Below are 18,406 nucleotides of genomic sequence, written 5' to 3' on the forward strand. Positions count from 1 at the left end.
ACACATATATATATCTCCCTTATGACCAGAGAATGGTGTCTATAAAACAGTATTAAATGAAAAATAAGCAAACTGAAATGTTTTCAGTTTCCTAAAAGCATTATAATAAAGATCTGATTTAAACTGGGTGCCCAGAGTACTTCCTCCCCCTCACATTCACTAGGTATGTAATGTTTCCAGAAGCCAATATGTAGAACCCAAAGGAGAAAGTAGGTCTCACTGATCTAGCTGACACAAATTCTCTTAAATACAGAATCTGTGTTTATTAGGAAAATACTGGGGATTAAAGATATCTAGATATCTTAAGGTTAAGAAAAAAAAAAAAAAGATGCCTGTTAATCCCCAAGATCACAGTAGCTAAGACATATCCAGAAGAAATGTCATCATAAATCCAGCTTTCTAGCTTCTGATATTTAAGGATATTCTCCATTCTAAGGAGGGAGAAAAATCAAAAGGTTCTCAAGAAAATAAGTCTTGTTAAGATCTATTAAAGATGAATGCAGTGAACCACAGTTCAAGTCGAGAGGCTACGTCTTCATTAGGTTATAAGAAGGAAAAAGAACTTGTGGGATTATAAACAGACTACTGCTCATAACTATGCCCGGTGTCTATTCAGAACACAGATAAGCAACAAGGGGAAAAGGCAATAAGTAACCAAGTCTGAATCAAGAACACACCCAGTATCCAACAGAAGGAAGGTTCAACAGGAGCTGGTCTAAGGAAAAATAAATAAATTCTTTAACTCGCCATTTGTTGATAACAGTTTTTCTGGTCTGCCTAAAAATTTCCCTAAGATAGATGAATATTTCAGAAATATCAAATTTGGGTTTTAAATCTATTCCCTTATTCACAAATCTACATGGTGGAATTTTTTCCATATTAATAAATAACTAGAAAGTAGAGGACTTATAAAAAACAATTTCCATCACACTAAGTTTCTTAAACCTATAGTACAGTATATCCATTTGTCTTCAGATTATCTTCGAGGCACAAAAGGCCATCTTCCAGATTTTGTTGTGAAATAAGCTATCTGCACAATACTCCGTTTTTTAAAAAATACGACAACTTAAACTAAAAAACTATTTTGGTAGAAGCAATCCAAAACTGAGCTTTTGAGTGAAGACATCTTCCTACTTCAAACCAACAGAATACATCGACGGCTCGTAATATTTTTAACATACTTAATTCCTTATGGTCAATTAAAATTAAATAAATACTAGGACAATCTAAGTCCAATAACCTTTCATTTTACTAATCTAATCACATCAACCAGAAAGAAAAACAAGTGCCTACCATATGGTCTTTCTGTAATAGAAAATAGCTGCATTCGATAACAGCATCTGTGCATCTACATTCAGCACTGCCCATACTTAAATCATCGTGTTAAATATAATAAGATGACGGGTCCCTTCACAAAGCAAAGAACAAAAGAAACTGAGTATCACGTTTGTACCTGATTATGTGATCTGGTAATAGCTAAAGAAATGAGGAAGGAATTAGAGATTCTGTAAGCAAGGCACAAGGACTTCATAAAATGTTTCATTTGGAAGAAATGAATGCTACAAAACACTAACAGTGCGTGGAGAACTCTTCTTAGACCTGGGTACTCATTTTGTTGATGGCTCTTATCTTGAGATGGGTTCCACTCAATATCTCCAAATCCAGAGTTCTGCTGCCGCTGCTCTTCATTCCAACAGGCTATACTTTTAACCCTAATTTGCAGGGTAAAGCTTTTGACATACAATGGTATTCTGCCATTTAGATTCAAGTATATGAAGGAACACACGTTTCAAATTAAATAACAGTGTTATGTTATACTGTACTATCGCTAGCCTGCAATGAATCCTCCACTGAAGAAAACATGTTTTTTAAAAACTGTTTAAGTACTGTTTTGAGTAACGTGTATCCTTTTCAAAAAGCGTCTAAGTATTATTTTAAGCAGCGTAGGTAGGTTTGCTAGAAACCTGATTTTCACAAGACTGGTAACATATTACCTATTTTTTAAACCTGTAAATGCTGTCTTTTTATTGTAACTTTGGAATTAAACAAAAAAAGAGAAAATACAAAAATAATATAATTCTGGTATTCTCCCCATCCAGAATTAACAACTGTTAACATTTTGCCATAGTCAATGTTGTGATCATTTTTTAACTTACAGTGAAATATTCATGACATTAAAAAAATTAAAAACGTAAGGAAGATTCCTATACTGGCCAATTGTTTTAAGAAAGAAAACATCAGACATACAGTTGGCCCACTGTACCTAAAGGTACTGCACCTGTGCATTCAACCAATGAAGGATCAAAAAATTTGGAAAAAATTTTTCCAGAAAGTTCCAAAAAGCAAAACTTGAATTTGCTGCACACTAGCAACTATTTACATACCACTTACATTGTATCAGGTGTTATAAGTAATCAAGAGATGATTTGAAGTATAAGGGAGGATGTGTAAGGGTATATGCAAATACCACCCCATTTTATATAAGGGACTTGAGCATCTGAGGATTCTGGCATCCATTGGGTGGGAGTTCCTGGAACCAATCCCCTGTGGATCCTGAGGGATGACCCTATTACCTTTTCATAGTTTCACCACCAGTTTGATTCCCCTCCCTTAGTCTGTTCATTACCATTATCTCACCTTAGCACAAAGTATTTCATACATTTGTACTACACACTGCCTTGGTTACTGTTACTTGGTTACCAGCTTCCCAAAAGGTAAGAAAGATGCAAAGTAAACTGTGAACAGCCATCCCAATGGAAATGGAGGTCTAAAGAAGAACCTACAATTCACACTACACATCGTTATATAATCTAAACTACCTAGATGCAAACTCAAGAACATTTTGGAATGGAAATTTTCCTTAGGTCTTCCTTCCTTCATTCATTCATTCGAAAAAAATATCTGAGGGCCTAACACGTGCTAGACTCCCTTCCAGACACAAGAAATACCAGGTGAACAAAACAAACTGTACTCTTAACACTTACGTACATCATCTGTCCAAATCAATAAGCAAAATCAAATGGACGAGCACGTCAGATGGAGAATAAGTGACAGGGAAAAAAATGAAGTGAGGAAGGAGGGCAGGGTGTGTCCTGGGGAGCAGGGGAGGGAAGATCCTCCCAGAAGGTGACTTCTAAGCAAATCTGGAGGAGACAAGGAAGCGGGCCCTGCAGACACCTGGGGGACAGTGTCCCAAGGAGATGGAACACAGCGGGAAGGCTCTGGGGCATGCTGGGCTCGTGTGTCCGCAGAAGCGGGGAGCGCCCAGGAGGTGAGCTCAGGGAGGAGACGGGAGGCTGTCCAGGGGTCTGCGGGCACTCCGAGAACTTCAGCCTTTCATCCTGAAGGAGAGGAGAAGCCAGTAGAGGCGCCGAAGCAAAGCAGTGCCAGGACCTGACTTCTAAAGGGTCCACCGGGATGACTGTGGGGACAGACTGCAGGCTGGCAAGGGCTGAGCTGAGAGGCCGGTGGCCAGATTTGCAGGTGATGCACGAGAGAGAAAAAGAGGGATCAAAGATCACTCCCAAGACTCCACCTGGGAGGGTGGGAATGCTCTTGCTTAAGACGAGGGAGACTGTCGAAGGAGCAAACAGGGAAGCTGGGCGGGCGGGGGGAGGGGCTGTAGAGAAGGAGGAACTTGGTTCGGGACGTGGCTTCTTCACAGGCGAATGGAGGTTCTGAGTGGGCAGGTCAGCTAGATGTGGGCATCTGAATTCAAGGGAGAGGTCAGGGTGGAGAGACACACACGCACGCAAATACATGTGTACATATGCATATATGTGAATGATCAGTTTACACCTGATATTTAAAACCATGAAACTGAGTCTGGAGAGGAGAAAAGAGGGTCAAATGGAGCCCTGAGGTATAGGAAGACTTAGTAGGTCAAGAGGCTGAGGAAACTTCCAAGGCTGAGAAGGAGGGGACAGCGAGGCAGGAGGACCATCAAGAGGGTACAGTGTGCTGGGATCTAAATGAACAGTTAGTAGAAAACTAAAGCCTTTCCCGCTATGTTTATTGGCTATTTTGGCATATATTTATTGAGCACCTACTATGCGCCACTCACTGTAGAGACAAACATGGTGCCTGTTTTCATGGGACTTGCAATCCAGGGGAATACAGATAAATAAACTAGTAAGTGCTCTTCCTGATAAAGTACAGGGAGGGTGTTTGAGGAGAAGGCAGCAGGGCCAATTAATCCAGTCTTGGAAGGTCAAGGAAAGCTTTCCTGAGTGATGTTGAAGAAAAGACCAGAATGATAGTAAAAATCAGCCAGGGAGGGGTGGAAGTGGAGGAGGGGAGAATGGAAGGAAGGCTGGGAGAAAACAGGATTTATAAGGACCTGAAGTAAAGAGAGAGACATTGTGATGCCCTTGGGGGGGGGCTGGTACTGACAATACAGGAAGTACAGAGAGAGGTCACAGATACGATAGGAGAAGGGCGGGTCAGAAGTCCTCTCAGACTTCTCTCAGGAGTTTGAGCCTTATTCCAAAGGCAATGGGAAGCCAGAAAACTGTTTTAGGCCAGGGAATGCAATGATCAGCTTTCTATTTCAGGAGGAGCGCTCTGGTTACGGCAGATCGGAGAGCTGGAAGGGGGCAAGGCTGGGAGCCTGGGACGCGAGTTAGGAAGCCTGGTCCATGATTCATCGCTGAGATGCAGCTAATCTGAACTCAGGGAGTGGCAGTGGGATTCAGAATGTAGGACTTTGACAGGAGGAAGAAGGAGAGAGAGGGGTCAAGGACTGTAGCCTGGTTTTTAACTTGGACAGATAGGTACCTAGCAGTGCTACTCACTAAAAGAAGGAAGTCAGGGAGAGGGCAGGTTGGTGGTCAGGGCAGAGAATCTGTTGAGTTTGAAGAGCCTGTACACTATCCAAAAAAACTGTATGGTAAATAGGCAATTGGCTATCTAGGTCTAGAGAGCAGCCATAAAATCTGAGATACAGTTGTAAATTAGGAATCACGGGCATGTAGATTAAAGCCCTGGGAGGATGTAAAATGAAACCTAGGGAGTGAGAAAAGAGTAGAGGAATGGAAAGGCCTGGCTCCTGTAAAAACCAACAAGAAAGAGGCAGCAGAGGAATAAGAAGCCTAAAGAGAGAGAGAGAAAGAGAGACAGATGGAGGGAGAGAGAGCCTGAGAAGGAACAAGGAAGTCTGGGATAAAAGCAAAGTGTACAGTATTCCAGAAAGAAGAGCAAAAGTATGAATTTTTACGTGAATGAATTCGCGCACAGAAAATGCCTTTATTATTTACACTGTTCCAAAATCAACAAACAAATAGTTTTCATCAGCTTATAATACGTTTTAGTCACAGGATCATTTTAGCCTCGGTGAAGAAGCAAAACATAAAATGAACTAAGTTAATTAGCATGAGTAAATAGGTTTGTTCTAATAGTAGACAGTGAAAGTGCTAAACACGTGTACAATCCTGTGGACTAGAGATTAAAAATGAAATAAATGTTAGAAGTGGGAAGAATAATGTGGATTAGAAAGCTTTGAAAAGAGAGAGAGAGAGAGAGAGAGCAAGTCGAACCATAAAGAAGAAACACTATATGGTGTGAAAAGGGGTGAAAATACCACAGAGGATTCAGAGTCTATACAAAGTGATTTTGTGATCAAAGTTATGCAAGGCTAGGTGTCATAGATCAGCCTGTACACATGCGTGCACAACACACACACACACACACACAAAAAACACTTACCTGGCTCAGTGAGTGAAACCAATTTCCAAAAATACATATTTAGATGTGAAAGGGATATCATTTTGTGTGAACACAACTATGCTATCCTTACTGTATAATGTCAAAATATATTTTACTGAAGTGTCACAATTCTTTATTTGAAGAGGACTGTTTGTTATTTGTTTGTTTTTGGCCCTTCCAATATAGTCTTGGGAGGTGGTGCCTACACTTACTCATATAGCAACACAATTAGATTCTAACAGTTAATATAAACAAGAAATTCCTGATGGTTTTTCATCAAAACAATAGACCTTATTCACAGCAGGTGGAATTAGCCAATTAGATAAGGCGTAAAACAGGGACTCCTTTAATTCACTACATTGATTTCTTCTGTGCTACAAAGTTAGTTTCGGCTAATACCATTAATATTAAGATATATACCATCGTTTCTTGGGTAGGAAAAGCACACACAAATTTATTATTCAAATACCCATTTAGGAACATAGCAATCGGTTTTTTGTTTGTTAGTTTTTTAGCTATTGGTTTTTAAAATTTTGAAAAGAATGTCAGTGCTACTCTAGAATGTAATTCTTCTAATAAAATTAAGCACAAAAATTAAGTGCAGTATTCAAAGACTTAAATATCTGTCAACCCAAAACTGATACCCGAAGTATTCCAGTGGCAACTCTTTTTATTACTAATAAATACTCCCAAGATTTAATGTGCCTCAGAAGCATCAATAAGAGACAACTAAACAGAGCCAGTAAATACAAGTTACCCTCACTCCTCACCCTGAGATTTTAAAATGTTTTCTGACAGCATACAGCCCCTTTATTTCTATTTCCACACAGAATCTAAGCAAACTATCTGTCTATTCTTTAAAAAGCCAAGCAACACCACAGTTTATTACCGAACCCAACTACTGTATATAGTCTCTAAATGAGCAAAATACAGACAATACAGTGTTTTCTTGGATCCCAAACTAGAAATACTACGGCTATGCCAGCAGTAAGGTCCAAATGAAAGCAAATCTCACAGCCCTTAAAAAAAATACATAATTGTCATTGTTAATAAAAGCCAAGTTTGCAACTGGAAACACTGCCTTCTAGCCAAGGACAAGATGTGTCTATTATAAATTCTTGGTTTCCGGGATATCCCTTAAATGATCCAAAAAAAAAAAAGTCAAATAACACTAGTTCTTGCAAATACAGTGCAAATAGCATGCTAATTAAGGTACTCACAAGTCAATGACAAATAAGGCTTTAAGACCACAGTACCTATCATTATGGAACTACAATACACATTAAGCAATCACTAAGCTGTAGGTAGGCCTTCCAAAAGGAGTTATTATGGTTCACCATGATCAGAGAATTGTGGTGTTATACTTAATCACGTTTTTACCTGCAAGCAGGTGTTTACAGGTGTCAAAAAGTAAAACACTGTTTCTAACTGTAAACCTATAGTTCTAATAAACTGTACGGTAACGGCACACTGTACCTACCTCACTGATTTCTGCATAAACTTTCTAGTGCAGTATGAAGTAAGCTGCGTGAAGCAAGTTCCTCTGCCTGCTTTATGAACAAAAACTTAACTTCTGACTCATTTTTATTAAGATGCCAAAAATCACACACTGAGAACTAGACCCCGTTTCAATGACCATGAAGTTAAAATGTAACACAAGCACAAAATAAACAATGAGAGTGACGGCTCATTGGGGGATGTCACTGTTATCTAAAGTAATCTTCAACCTTTCCTTAAAAATATAGGCAGCTCAAAAGCAAAATCTAAAGGAAAACAGTATTCAGTATGTTTAGCAAAAGCAAATTACAGAAACCATCAATAACAAAGTAAACACAAAGGAGCCATTATAGAATTAAACTCCAAACATAAGGAGGAAAAAAGATAGAGGCAACAGGGCATAGGGGTGCCACAGATCAATGGATTTTCTATTTCTCTCCTGCTTTGCTCAAAAAATTTCCAAAAGCCTGGTGTAAAATCTTCTGAGCCCTCCCAAAGATGTTGGTCTGAAGGCAGAGTCAACCCACCTGACAGCTCAGGCTGACACTCACAGGACTTTTGAGCAGTGAAAGGAAGGGAATAAATAAAAGAACAGGAAAGGCAAGACATTTTTAAGGGAGTTGGAATTACAGCTCCATCAAGCAGTCTTCCAAGGCTGTGCCTAAACTAAACTGTCCACGGGGAAAAGACTTGTTTCTCTACCCAAAGCAGATATCCACAGCAACAGCATCAGTGTCGGAGAGAGATGGTGGTCCAGGAGCAACAAGCGTTCCAGACAGATGCCCTCTCTCCACCTCCAGAGCAAACCTTGGATACACACTCGACAGGTACAAAGCACCCCCTAACCAGCCCAGCTGGAGAAAATACTGGAGAATGGGAACTGTAGGAAAACAGAAGCTTGTAGTATTCCCAGCCACCTAAAAAGGGAGAATTCCGTGCCCTGAGATGACCAAGATGGGGACATTTCAAAGTAAGTAAGGAAAACGTCCTTGCAGAAGAATCACTGGAAGCTCCTCGAAACAAAAATGGCCAAGGCTTCATCTCCCTACCGGTCAAGCTGGGGCACTCCCACCATTCAGTCCAAAGCCCCAAAAACCTCTTCTTAGGCCCGGTGGCAACTGACCGCCCACAGGCAGGACACCTCACAGACACAGGCCACTGCGGGCTACACCGGGATGCTGCCGCTGCGCTTACCTCACAGGCGGGGGACCCGCAGGTCTTGAGCTTGTTGTCACCATCTCCCTCCGGCAGACCAGTCCGACGTGTGGCCATCATTTCATTTCAAATTACAAAGAAGGGACCAACCCATGGGAGTCCACATTGGGGGGGAAATGCCACACCAGGCTCCTAGAAGGTGCAGTGCCGGTGAGACAATTAGAGCGCCAGGGAATGAAGGTTTTGATGAAGCGCCTTCGAAATGCCCTGATGATTATTTCTTCGGACTTCAACTGATTTCACCGTCTTCGTCCATTTCTCCAGACATAAAAAACAAAGAAGAGAGGTCTCCTCGGCGGCTAGAAAACGGTCCCCTTCTTCCTAGCGCTCCTCCCAAGTCCAAGAGCAAGGCGAGCGCGTCGTGAAGACTCTCCCAAAGAGATCTTTCCTAGAAGAGGGAAAAGTTAAAGGGCATGAACTTTCTCCATACACTGACCTTAGGCTTGCTCACATGCCCACCCCAAGCTCGCCTTTCCAACACATGGAAAGATAATTCGGTCCATGCTGATGAAGTATGAAAGATGAAAGAATCTTCCCATACAAAAAGAGATAGAAAAAGGGGGAAAAATCCTATAAACCAGGGGGGAAAAAAAAAGCGAAACATCAGAACTGCACGGTGGTTGCCTCAAACATGCCCGGCCGTTGTGCAGCCGTCAAGAAAAACCGTTCTCTTTTCAAGTGCATTTTAATTCATGTATTTTCTGGGCAGAGGAGAGGGAGTCTATGTTCTTCTGCATCACCCGGATAAGCAGACTTAAGGGAAGTTTGCTCCCCGCGGGACTAAAATGGGATAATCCTTTCTCAAAAGCCCTCCTTGCTCCCCGCCATCTCCCCAGCTCCCCAAAATAAAAACAAAAAGTCCTGCTCGGACGCGACCGGCGGCTCTGCCGGCGTCTCCAGGCGGCCTGGGGTACCCGGGGCGCCCGCCCTCCGCCCTCCGCCCCGGCCCGCCGGTGTCCCCGAGGAGGCGGCTGTTTTCCTTGGCCCGCGGCGGGGCTGGGCGGCGACGGCGCGGGGCCGGGTGGGGAGGTGCGCGCGGCGGCAGGAGGGACTCCCTCTCCGGGGCATTATTCCGGAGCTACAGAAATGAAGCCGCAGCCCCGGCCACTTTTAGTTGCCGCGCCCCAAACTACGCCTCGACACGGTCTTCCCCGTTCCCCGTGGCCACCTAGGGAGAAAAAAAAATAGGAAAAAGAAAACCACCACCCACCGACCACTATTTCCTCCGCCCCTTCCAGAGGCGGGTCGGGGATCTCGATCTCCCGGGAAGGGCGGCCCAAATATGTACTTTCCAAAACGAACGGGGACACCCGGGGGAAAGGCCCAAAGCGAGGGGGCTCACCCTGCGCGCCCCGCCTGGCCCGGCTTCCGAAGCGCGGCGCGAGCGGCGGCGGGGACGCGGGCCGGGCGCCGGGCCCAGCCGGTACGCGCTAGGCCGCAGGCTCGGTTAATATTCATGAGCGGACGGGAGCCGCCCCTCCTCCACGGCCGGCCGGCGGGACCCCGGCGCCCGCCGCCGGCCTTTGTGCCCTTCCCTCCTCCCGCCGGCCTTCCCTCGCTCCGCACACGCGGGCGCGGCCCCTCCGCCCCCGCCGGGCGCCCGCCGCCGCTCCCTCCGGCCCCGCGCCAGCGCCGGGGCGGGCTGGCCCGGGGTGGCGGGAAGGGAGGGAGCCAGCGGCGAGCCCGGCTCTCCCTCTCCACCCGCCCGCCGGCCCTGCGCCCCGTCGGCCGAGGCGGAAAATAAAGCAGACACGCACCGGAGAAAGCGCGGCGAGTAGATCCGCACCGAGCCGGCCGGCCACCGGACGGCGCGCCCCTCACGCCCGGCGCGCACTGGACCGAGCGGGAGGACGAGCCAGCGCTGTCCTCCGCCGCCGCCGCGCTCCGAGGCCGCCGCCGCCCCCGGCCGGCCGCTCCCAGGCACCGCCGCGACCTGCCCCGGCCGGCCCCGGGCTCTCGGCCGCCGCGGGAGGGCGTGGGGCGGGGCGGCGGCCGCCGGACTCTCCCCTCGCCTCGCCGGGCCGGGCCGGGGCCGCGCTCGGGCGCCCGCGACCGCCAAGTGACAGAAGTGCCTCGTTCCGCTGCCGCGCCGAGCTGTTTCCCGGGGGCGGATTTCTCGCTTCTTCCTCCCTGGATCCACCTCCTCCCACTCCACCTCCTTCCCCTCCCCTCCCCAGGGGAGGCTCTGGGGTTGAATGTTTTCTGTCTTGAATAATATGGTCCCGGGAACCGACGCTGGAGAAGGGGGATTAGCCGGGGGCGGGGGCGGGGACGGGGGGTGCTCGCCAACCCCCCCAATGTGTGTCGGGACCTACAAACCCTCACCACCACCCCGAACACCTCCCCAAAAACCAGACACACAAAATCCTCCCCGCCTTCTCCAGTCTCCCGAGCGCAGAGCGGGAGCGGCCAGGAACCCGGGCTTCCACTGGGGAAGGGACTAGGTACTTGGCGTCAGGGCCGGGGAGGGGGTCGATCATACGGCTAGACTCGCAGAATTGGGTCCCAGACTGCGGGGGACACGCCCAGGTGAGTTTTTGACCCTTTTTGCAGTGGGAGGGGTGCGATGTGGGACTTCAAGGTAAGGGAGTGTCCTCTCACGCCCGACAGTAAGACAGCTTCTCATTTGGGGTGGGGGGGGTTGGGGAGAGGTCGCAGCCAAGCGCTGTTCATTCAATTCTTTGCCCTTTTTACATCTTCAGGGCAGCTGAACAATTCGGCGCAGCTAGCGGAACTGAGGAAAGGTGGCTGCGCTTCTCCACACAGCAGGTCGCAGCAGCGCGGGGTCCTGGGCCCAACCGCCGCCCCTCCCCGCCCGATTCCGGGGCTTCGCCCCAGACCCCCGGCGGCTCGCTCCGCCCCGCCGCGCCTCACAACATCTCCCGCTGCAAATGGCCCAATCGGAAGACGCGACGAGAGAACTCCAGCCAATCAGGGGCAGCTGACTCAGGCGTCCCTCCACCCTTTGCCCGCCCCCAGTAGGAAAGCCACCGCCCCTCGGGCTCCCCTTCCCACCCCGCCCCCCTCCGGGGAGGTGTCTCACAGCTCCTGTCCTCGCCGGGCTGGAGTGGAGGACCCCGCCGCGGTGGCGGGGTTTGTCACCTAGTCACCCTCATCCTCGCCTCCTCCCAGACACACCCCTCCTCCCTTTCCCAGTCCTCCTGCTGGTGCTGTTGAGGGTCATTTTTATCTTCGTGCCGGCGGGGGACTGCCAGCTATTGTGTCTGATCAGCTGCCACCGCCCTCCTAAGGGGAAAAATAAAAGAACAAACCCGAGAAGCTTTGGGGTCTGCGTACCTTTTCCTTCCTTTCTTACCGCACTCTCCCCAGAAGATTTAGAGACACCTCCCCGCTCCACCCACCCCGGCCTCCACACCCAGCTCTCCGTCCGCTGCCTCGGGTCCTGTTTTTCGGTTGTTGGTGAGAAAAAAAACTAAAAACCACTCCCTGGGGCCTGAATACCTGTGCTGTAGTTTTTAGATCTGCCTAAGAGTGGAAGGTGCCGAACATTAGAATATACAACTAAATCCTCCGCCTCGATTAGGGGAACGACTCTGACTAGATCATTTTTATGTGGCCACGAAATTTGCATGTTCTTGACAGCCCCTGACAAAACTAGTCAGCCAATAACAAAGGAAAAAAAAAAAAAGAATAAAACAGAAGGAATTCCTGCCAGTCAGTCGGTAATTTACTGAATAGCCCACTGGGCTATCCAGTTCTGGATGCGATAGGGTAAATGAACTAGAAGTGAATAGAAATGCAGGGTTCAAGTAGTGTACCTCTAGTGGGCTTATAGAATATGTCCAGAAAGGAAAAACAATTTTAAGCACAAAACAGCTCCTTACAAATGCAAATGCACGTGCATGGCATAAACTGAGTACCTCACAGCTGAGGACGTCTAGGGTTAAGGTTTTTGTCATGGAAATTTTTATAAATGTTGATTTTGAAAAAGGCTTTCAGTTTGGTAAAGGAGACTACATGTTGGCCATGGAAGGAGATATGAAAAGGAGGTAAAACACATTTTAGGAATTGTGGGAAACTAATGTAACCTAGAAAGACATTTCTGTAAGAGGTAAAAGCAGAAGGACCAGGATTACAGTCTAGCTTCAACATTTACCGGGTGACCTAGGGTAAATTTTTACTTCTGTGTATAAGTACTAGAGCTATCAAGAAATAGTAGTGACTACAGTCTATAATAGCACTGCCTGCCTGCTGAGTATTCCAGAGCTTTACACACAATTTAATGAGACAGGTACACTGCACAGCCAGGATTCAAGCCCAGGGGGTAGGGTCCAGAGTCCATGCTTCTCTCCACACCACTATCCTACCTCTAACACAGTTTTTAATAACAACAACAGAAGCTAACATTTACTTAGCTTTTCCTCTACTGATCATTGTGCTTTGTGGGTAACTGATTTAATCCTACCTCTGGGATCGGTAAGATTACGGTGTTCGAAAACTTAGGATTGTTTTTAAGAACCATTATAACTTGCTACCATATGTATCTTATGTGTATTAGGCTATCTGGATGCAGAAGAGCAAAAGCACATAACTGAGATTTGGGAAACCTGAACCCTAGTACTCTCCTGGGACCTCCAAGTATGACAGACCCTTCCCTCTCTTGCTGGGATGTTGAGAGCATCAAATAAGACAATAGATGTAAATATTATTCCTATTAAAGTATTATGATGAAGGAGGGGTTTGTCCTGTTTTTCCAACAGGAGCCCTATGCTTTTATAACATTTCATTGGTATTTATTAGGAACATATTAACCCAGTGTAAAAAATTAGCTCTATTCCTATCTAAGGCATGAGCAGTAACAATACTTTAATAGCTGCTTGAGCTCTCATTTAGATGCATTCTGAGTAGACCCAAGTGGATGCCCTCTAGGCATCTGGGAAGTGGCAGCCATCCCTCCTCATTCTCCGTTCCAAAGGCTGACGGTATAATTGGTGGAGGATGCAAATCAAAGCCTTGGCGTTGTCTTCAGCTGCCCGTCTTGGGTGTTTCACTCATTAACACCTCCACCAGAGGGAGGGCAGAAGAAAGGAAAACCAGCCAAACCTAACTCCTGTGGCTACTTGTTAACCATTCCAGGGAGAGATCTGGTGAAACAGTAGGTTTGGGGATCATTGTAAATGAAGAGATATGGAATTAACCGTGGGTTTCGCAGTTGATATCTTGGTAGTATTCTTTATCCCAAGTATCGTGGATAAGCAAGAGCTCACAGTAATTCTAGCTTTGTTTACTTTGAAAGGCTGATATTTTCCTCTTTTGAGCATAGCTAATAAATGTATGGATTTCTTAGAATCTAACTTCTGAGAGATTTCCTTGAAACAGTCTCAGAAATTACTACAGCTATATTAGTAACAACTATAAGACAACCTTGCACACTATAATTCTTGCAATGTAGGCAAGACGTTCTTAAAGGTGGGAACTATAACCTTAAAATGTTCAGTTTTGACTTTGTTAATGACACAGTAATATTGTTTTGGTGAACCATCATCAAGGAAACATGTCAAAGCCAGAAATAGAACCGAAATGCCCTAGCCCCTGGTCTAATGTCATTCTGTAATAATCTATGGATGATTTCTACTCTCAATATAGAAGTTGGCAATTCTAAGAGGCACAAGTGTTTGCCAGCGAATTCCACAGATGAAATGTGTAATTTGCGATGGAGCGTTTGCCAAACTATATGTCTGAGGCAGTTAAGACCAATGGCCCTCAGAGGAGTAAGGCTTTTCTTGGTTTTAGGACTATACTGTAGATTTCATTTCTTATTCATACAATAGTAAAAAGACACATTATCTACTAATATTTCTTTGAAAAAGACTTTCTTGTTGAATAACTACAGAAAACTCATCTCTCTGGCAAGGCATTAAACTATTGTAATCAAGGGAAGGGAGTGATTTTCTACAATAAATAATTTCTAGGGAATTCCCTGGTGGTCCAGTGGTTAGGATTTGGCGCTTTCACTGTCAGGGGCCCAGATTCAATCCCTGGTCCAGGAACTAAGATCCTGCAAGATGCGCCATGGCCAATAATAATAATTTCTAAGATTCTTCTTCCTTCATCACCTCTTTTTTTTTTTTTTTTGCGGTACGCGGGCCTCTCACTGTTGTGGCCTCTCCCGCTGCGGAGCACAGGCTCCGGACGCGCAGGCTCAGCGGCCATGGCTCACGGGCCCAGCCGCTCCGCGGCATGTGGGATCTTCCCGGACCGCGACACAAACCCGTGTTCCCTGCATCGGCAGACGGACTCTCAACCACTGCGCCACCAGGGAAGCCCCATCACCTCTTTTTAATTAATAATGTAAACGATTTACTAATCTAATTCTCTGCATCTGCCAAATATATGATTTAATATTTCTGTCCACATGATTACTATCTTCGATTATTAATTTCTAATCTACAGGGTATGGATGCTGTTTTATTCCAAGTCTATAGTGCCTAGCAAGCACCACACACAATAGGTACACTTGAATAATTTCTCTGCCCTCCACTTAACCTGGTCTTTCCTTTCTCTGGACTAGTACTCTGCTTGAATGTTTCTTTTTAGTTTGTTTGTTTGTTGCTATTAATTGGTTACCTGATCAGAAACAATTTTATATTATTATTTACCTGATTATTATCTCCTTTTCTATCTAAATTAGAAACTTCTCCAGGGCAGATTCCCAGGGCATTTAGTTCTTTTCCAGACCTCCATAGTACCTACCACAGCCTTCACACATTTCACTGGAAAATTATTCAAGAAAAGAATGATGATTATATCACTATTAGTGAAAAATATTTATACCTCAAGAAATTCCCGGCTGTCCGACAGCTCTCTGGGTTGCTGGAAGATCTATGTATATGTCCGTGTGCATATGCCTAAAAGGGAAAGTGTAAATTACAAGAGGTGTCCACACAGAGGACACTTGATGTGGGCCTCAATTTCCAGAAATGCCACATTTTATCTCTTTACCTACCTCCACCTCTGGTGACTGAGCTGTTTTTTGGCCACGCTACCATGCCAAAAACATAGCACTTGCATTTTGGCAATAATTACAAAGCTCATAGTTTAACCACGATTGTGGAGCAAACATTTTCTTCTGGGTTCAAATTGTTTTTCAGCACCAGCACCTCCATAATTAAAATTGAGTGGTACGGTGTTCATATGCATCAGCGTTATTAAGAGTTTACTTATATATTTTGAGAAAAAGAAAGAATAAAAATGTACACAGTTTTCTTTTATCCTAAGAATCGTGACTTCCATTTATAAGCATTCCAATTTTCCTTAAAAATATGAGGCCAGTTTTTTAAAGGTTTCCACCCACCCAACTAAATATGGGCTGGAACATCCTGTGAAAATACTGTGCAATCTGGGTAGAAACCCAGATTCAAACTGGAGAACTGAAATGTCCTCATCATCTTGGAATAGAACACTAAATTCCAACCATTCCAACTAGGAAATTGTGCTAGCAATTGATTTTGATATTACAGGCCTAAGCCAGAGCAACCAAATCTTTTTCATCAGAATGAAAAAAATATCTTAGCCTTCCCTTTCACCTTTACAAGGCAGAAGTAGGAGAGACATCAAAAGACCCCTCCACTCCTTGATTCATTGCCTGCATTCTCTTCTTTTTTTATTTATTTATTTTTTTGGCTGCGTCAGGTCTTAGTTGCAGCATGCGGGATCTTTCATTGCAGCGCGCGGGCTTCTCTCTAGTTGTGCCCTGAGGGTTTTCTCTCTCTAGTTGTGGCACGTAGTTTGTGGCATGTGGGCTCCCTCGTTGAGGCACACAGGCTTAGTTGCCCTGCGGCATGTGGGATGCGGGATCTTAGTTCCCCGACCAGGGATCGAACCCACGTCCCCTGCGTTAGAAGGCGGATTCTTTACCACTGGACCACCAGGGAAATCCCGACTGCATTCTCTTCTAATCCAAAAGTCAACTAACCAAGGGTTCTACCTTCAGATAGGAAAGGTTTGCAGGATAATATGTGGCAGTTCACATCTGGGCTTCAGTAGGATAGATGCAGGCTTGCATAACTTTTATCCCAAAAGATTTTTTCAATTACGTTTTAACTTTTAAAAATTGCAACACAGAAAGAAAAAAGTAGATATTGCAACTAGGAGAGAGCCCAATCTTGTGTCACATCCTATGAACCCACCCTCTCGCCCTCTTCCAGCCTCCTACTGTGGCTCTTCATTGGCTGGATCCACTCAAAGATAATTCATTAGCTGTGTCTTTATATACATAGAAAAATCTAGATAGCAAATCTGATCACAGATGGATGGAAAGAAAATAAAAGGATTGATGTAAACGTTTTAATTTGGAGAGGAAAAGGGGAAGATGAAATAAAGAAGCATATTATTCTAAAGTGAAAGAAAAGATGTATTATAGAAGACAACTCACCACAGTAAACAGAAGAAAACTAGAGACAAATGTTTTCCACCCAGTAAACAAGAAAAATAGAGACAAATGTTTTCCACCCTGAAGGAAATCAAATATGTCAAAAGTGAAATGACAAGATGGGACGTCCCTGGTGGCGCAGTGATTAAGAACCCACCTGCCAATGCAGGAGACACGGGTTCGATCCCTGGTCCGGGAAGATCCCACATGCTGCGGAGCAACTAAGCCCATGCACCACAACTACTCAGCCTGCGTGCCACAGCTACTGAAACCCATGTGCCTAGAGCCCGTGCTCCACAACAAGAGAAGCCGTCATGATGAGAAGTCCACGCAGCGCAACGAAGAGTAGCCCCCACTCACCACAACTAGAGAAAGGCCATGTGCAGCAACAAAGACCCAATGCAGCCAAAAATAAATAAATAAATACATTTATTAAAAAAAAGTGAAATGACATGACAATGAATGAGATCTAAAAGGAGACGGAAGAGCTAAGGGAAGATACTGAGAGGGAAAAAAAAATCATACCATTGCAGAAGTAATAACTGAATTATAAGTAATAAGGAATAAGAAGAAACATCTGGCAGAAAATAGTGGGGTAGATTACAGGCTTTTAAAAAGCATTTCAAATACAAAGGAAAAGGACAAAGAGGTTAAAGTGATTAGACAGGAGATGAAAAATATGGAGGACAAGTAACCAAAATCCAGTTTAGAGAAATTGATGCCTCTGACATAGAGTTTAGAACAAATGAAACTAGAAAAATTATTAAAAGATGTAAAATGTCCTCCTATATCTGTTCTCTCCTTCCATAAAAATAGTGTTTGAGCTGGCCACATGGTGAATAAGCTAGACTTGATTTCACAGCCTTTCTTCTAACTAGGTGTGGCCCTAATACTAAATTTTAGGCAATGAAATGTGAGCAGGAATGGGTGTCTGCCACGCTGGAGGCCTTCCTTAAAAGACTGAACCTGTGCCTTCCTAACCCTTTTCCCCCTTCATGATGGCTGGAAAAAAGGATTCCCAGATTTAGCAAATAAAAATAAAGAATGCCCAGTTCAGTTTGAATGTCAGATAAACGAAGAACACATTTTCAGTATATCTCAATTATTGTGTGAGATATACTTGTCCTAAAAAATTATTCATTGTTTATCTACAATTCAAATTGAACTGGGTGTCCTATATTTTATCTGGGAATCTTCCTTTAGATACTGAGAATGGGAGCATCTCCTTTGACCCAGAGATGGAAGTCACCTGTGGAAGATGCTAGAGACATTGCCACAGGCCTGAATTGCCTACTTCTGGCTTGTTACCAGAAACAGACATAACCTTCCATGTAACCACTTCTATACATAAAAACCACTGTATTTTTAAGATCTTTTTGGTATAGGAGTTTAGCTTTTGTCTAAACTATATGTGAACACTATTTTGCAATGCCAAAGATTAAAAAGACTTACCATGTTTCAGGAATTATTAAAAGAGAATAATTACTTGGGGGAAGTTGTTAAACTCTGATTATTCAAAAAAAAAAAAAAAAAAAGGAATCCTAAAAGTAAACCAAAGTGAATCATTTAAAGCAGGGGATGACAAACTATGGCCCACAG

General features: G+C 44.6%; 1 protein-coding gene across 9 annotated transcripts in view; it reads right to left on the reverse strand.

Moving 5' to 3' along the window:
• ARHGAP21 (Rho GTPase activating protein 21) overlaps nucleotides 1–18,406 on the reverse strand; it is a 170,386-nt gene that overhangs the window by 117,544 nt on the left and 34,436 nt on the right. For 4 of the 9 annotated variants that reach the window (XM_079913783.1, XM_079913782.1, XM_079913781.1 and 1 more), the window contains exons 1-2: nucleotides 10,173–11,681; nucleotides 8,395–8,803 (exon numbers count right to left, since the gene is read on the reverse strand). In XM_079913783.1, the coding sequence (XP_079769909.1) occupies nucleotides 8,395–8,475 (81 nt within the window). In that variant the 5' untranslated portion in view covers nucleotides 8,476–8,803; nucleotides 10,173–11,681. Of the gene's footprint in view, nucleotides 1–8,394; nucleotides 8,804–9,625; nucleotides 9,671–9,757; nucleotides 10,073–10,172; nucleotides 11,682–18,406 lie in introns of those variants that run through there. The other 5 variants (XM_079913778.1, XM_079913776.1, XM_079913777.1 and 2 more) reach the window with 3 other exon arrangements.

The sequence above is a fragment of the Stenella coeruleoalba genome (assembly GCF_951394435.1).
Source record: "Stenella coeruleoalba genome assembly, chromosome: 2".
Classification (NCBI taxonomy): Eukaryota; Metazoa; Chordata; class Mammalia; order Artiodactyla; family Delphinidae; genus Stenella; species Stenella coeruleoalba.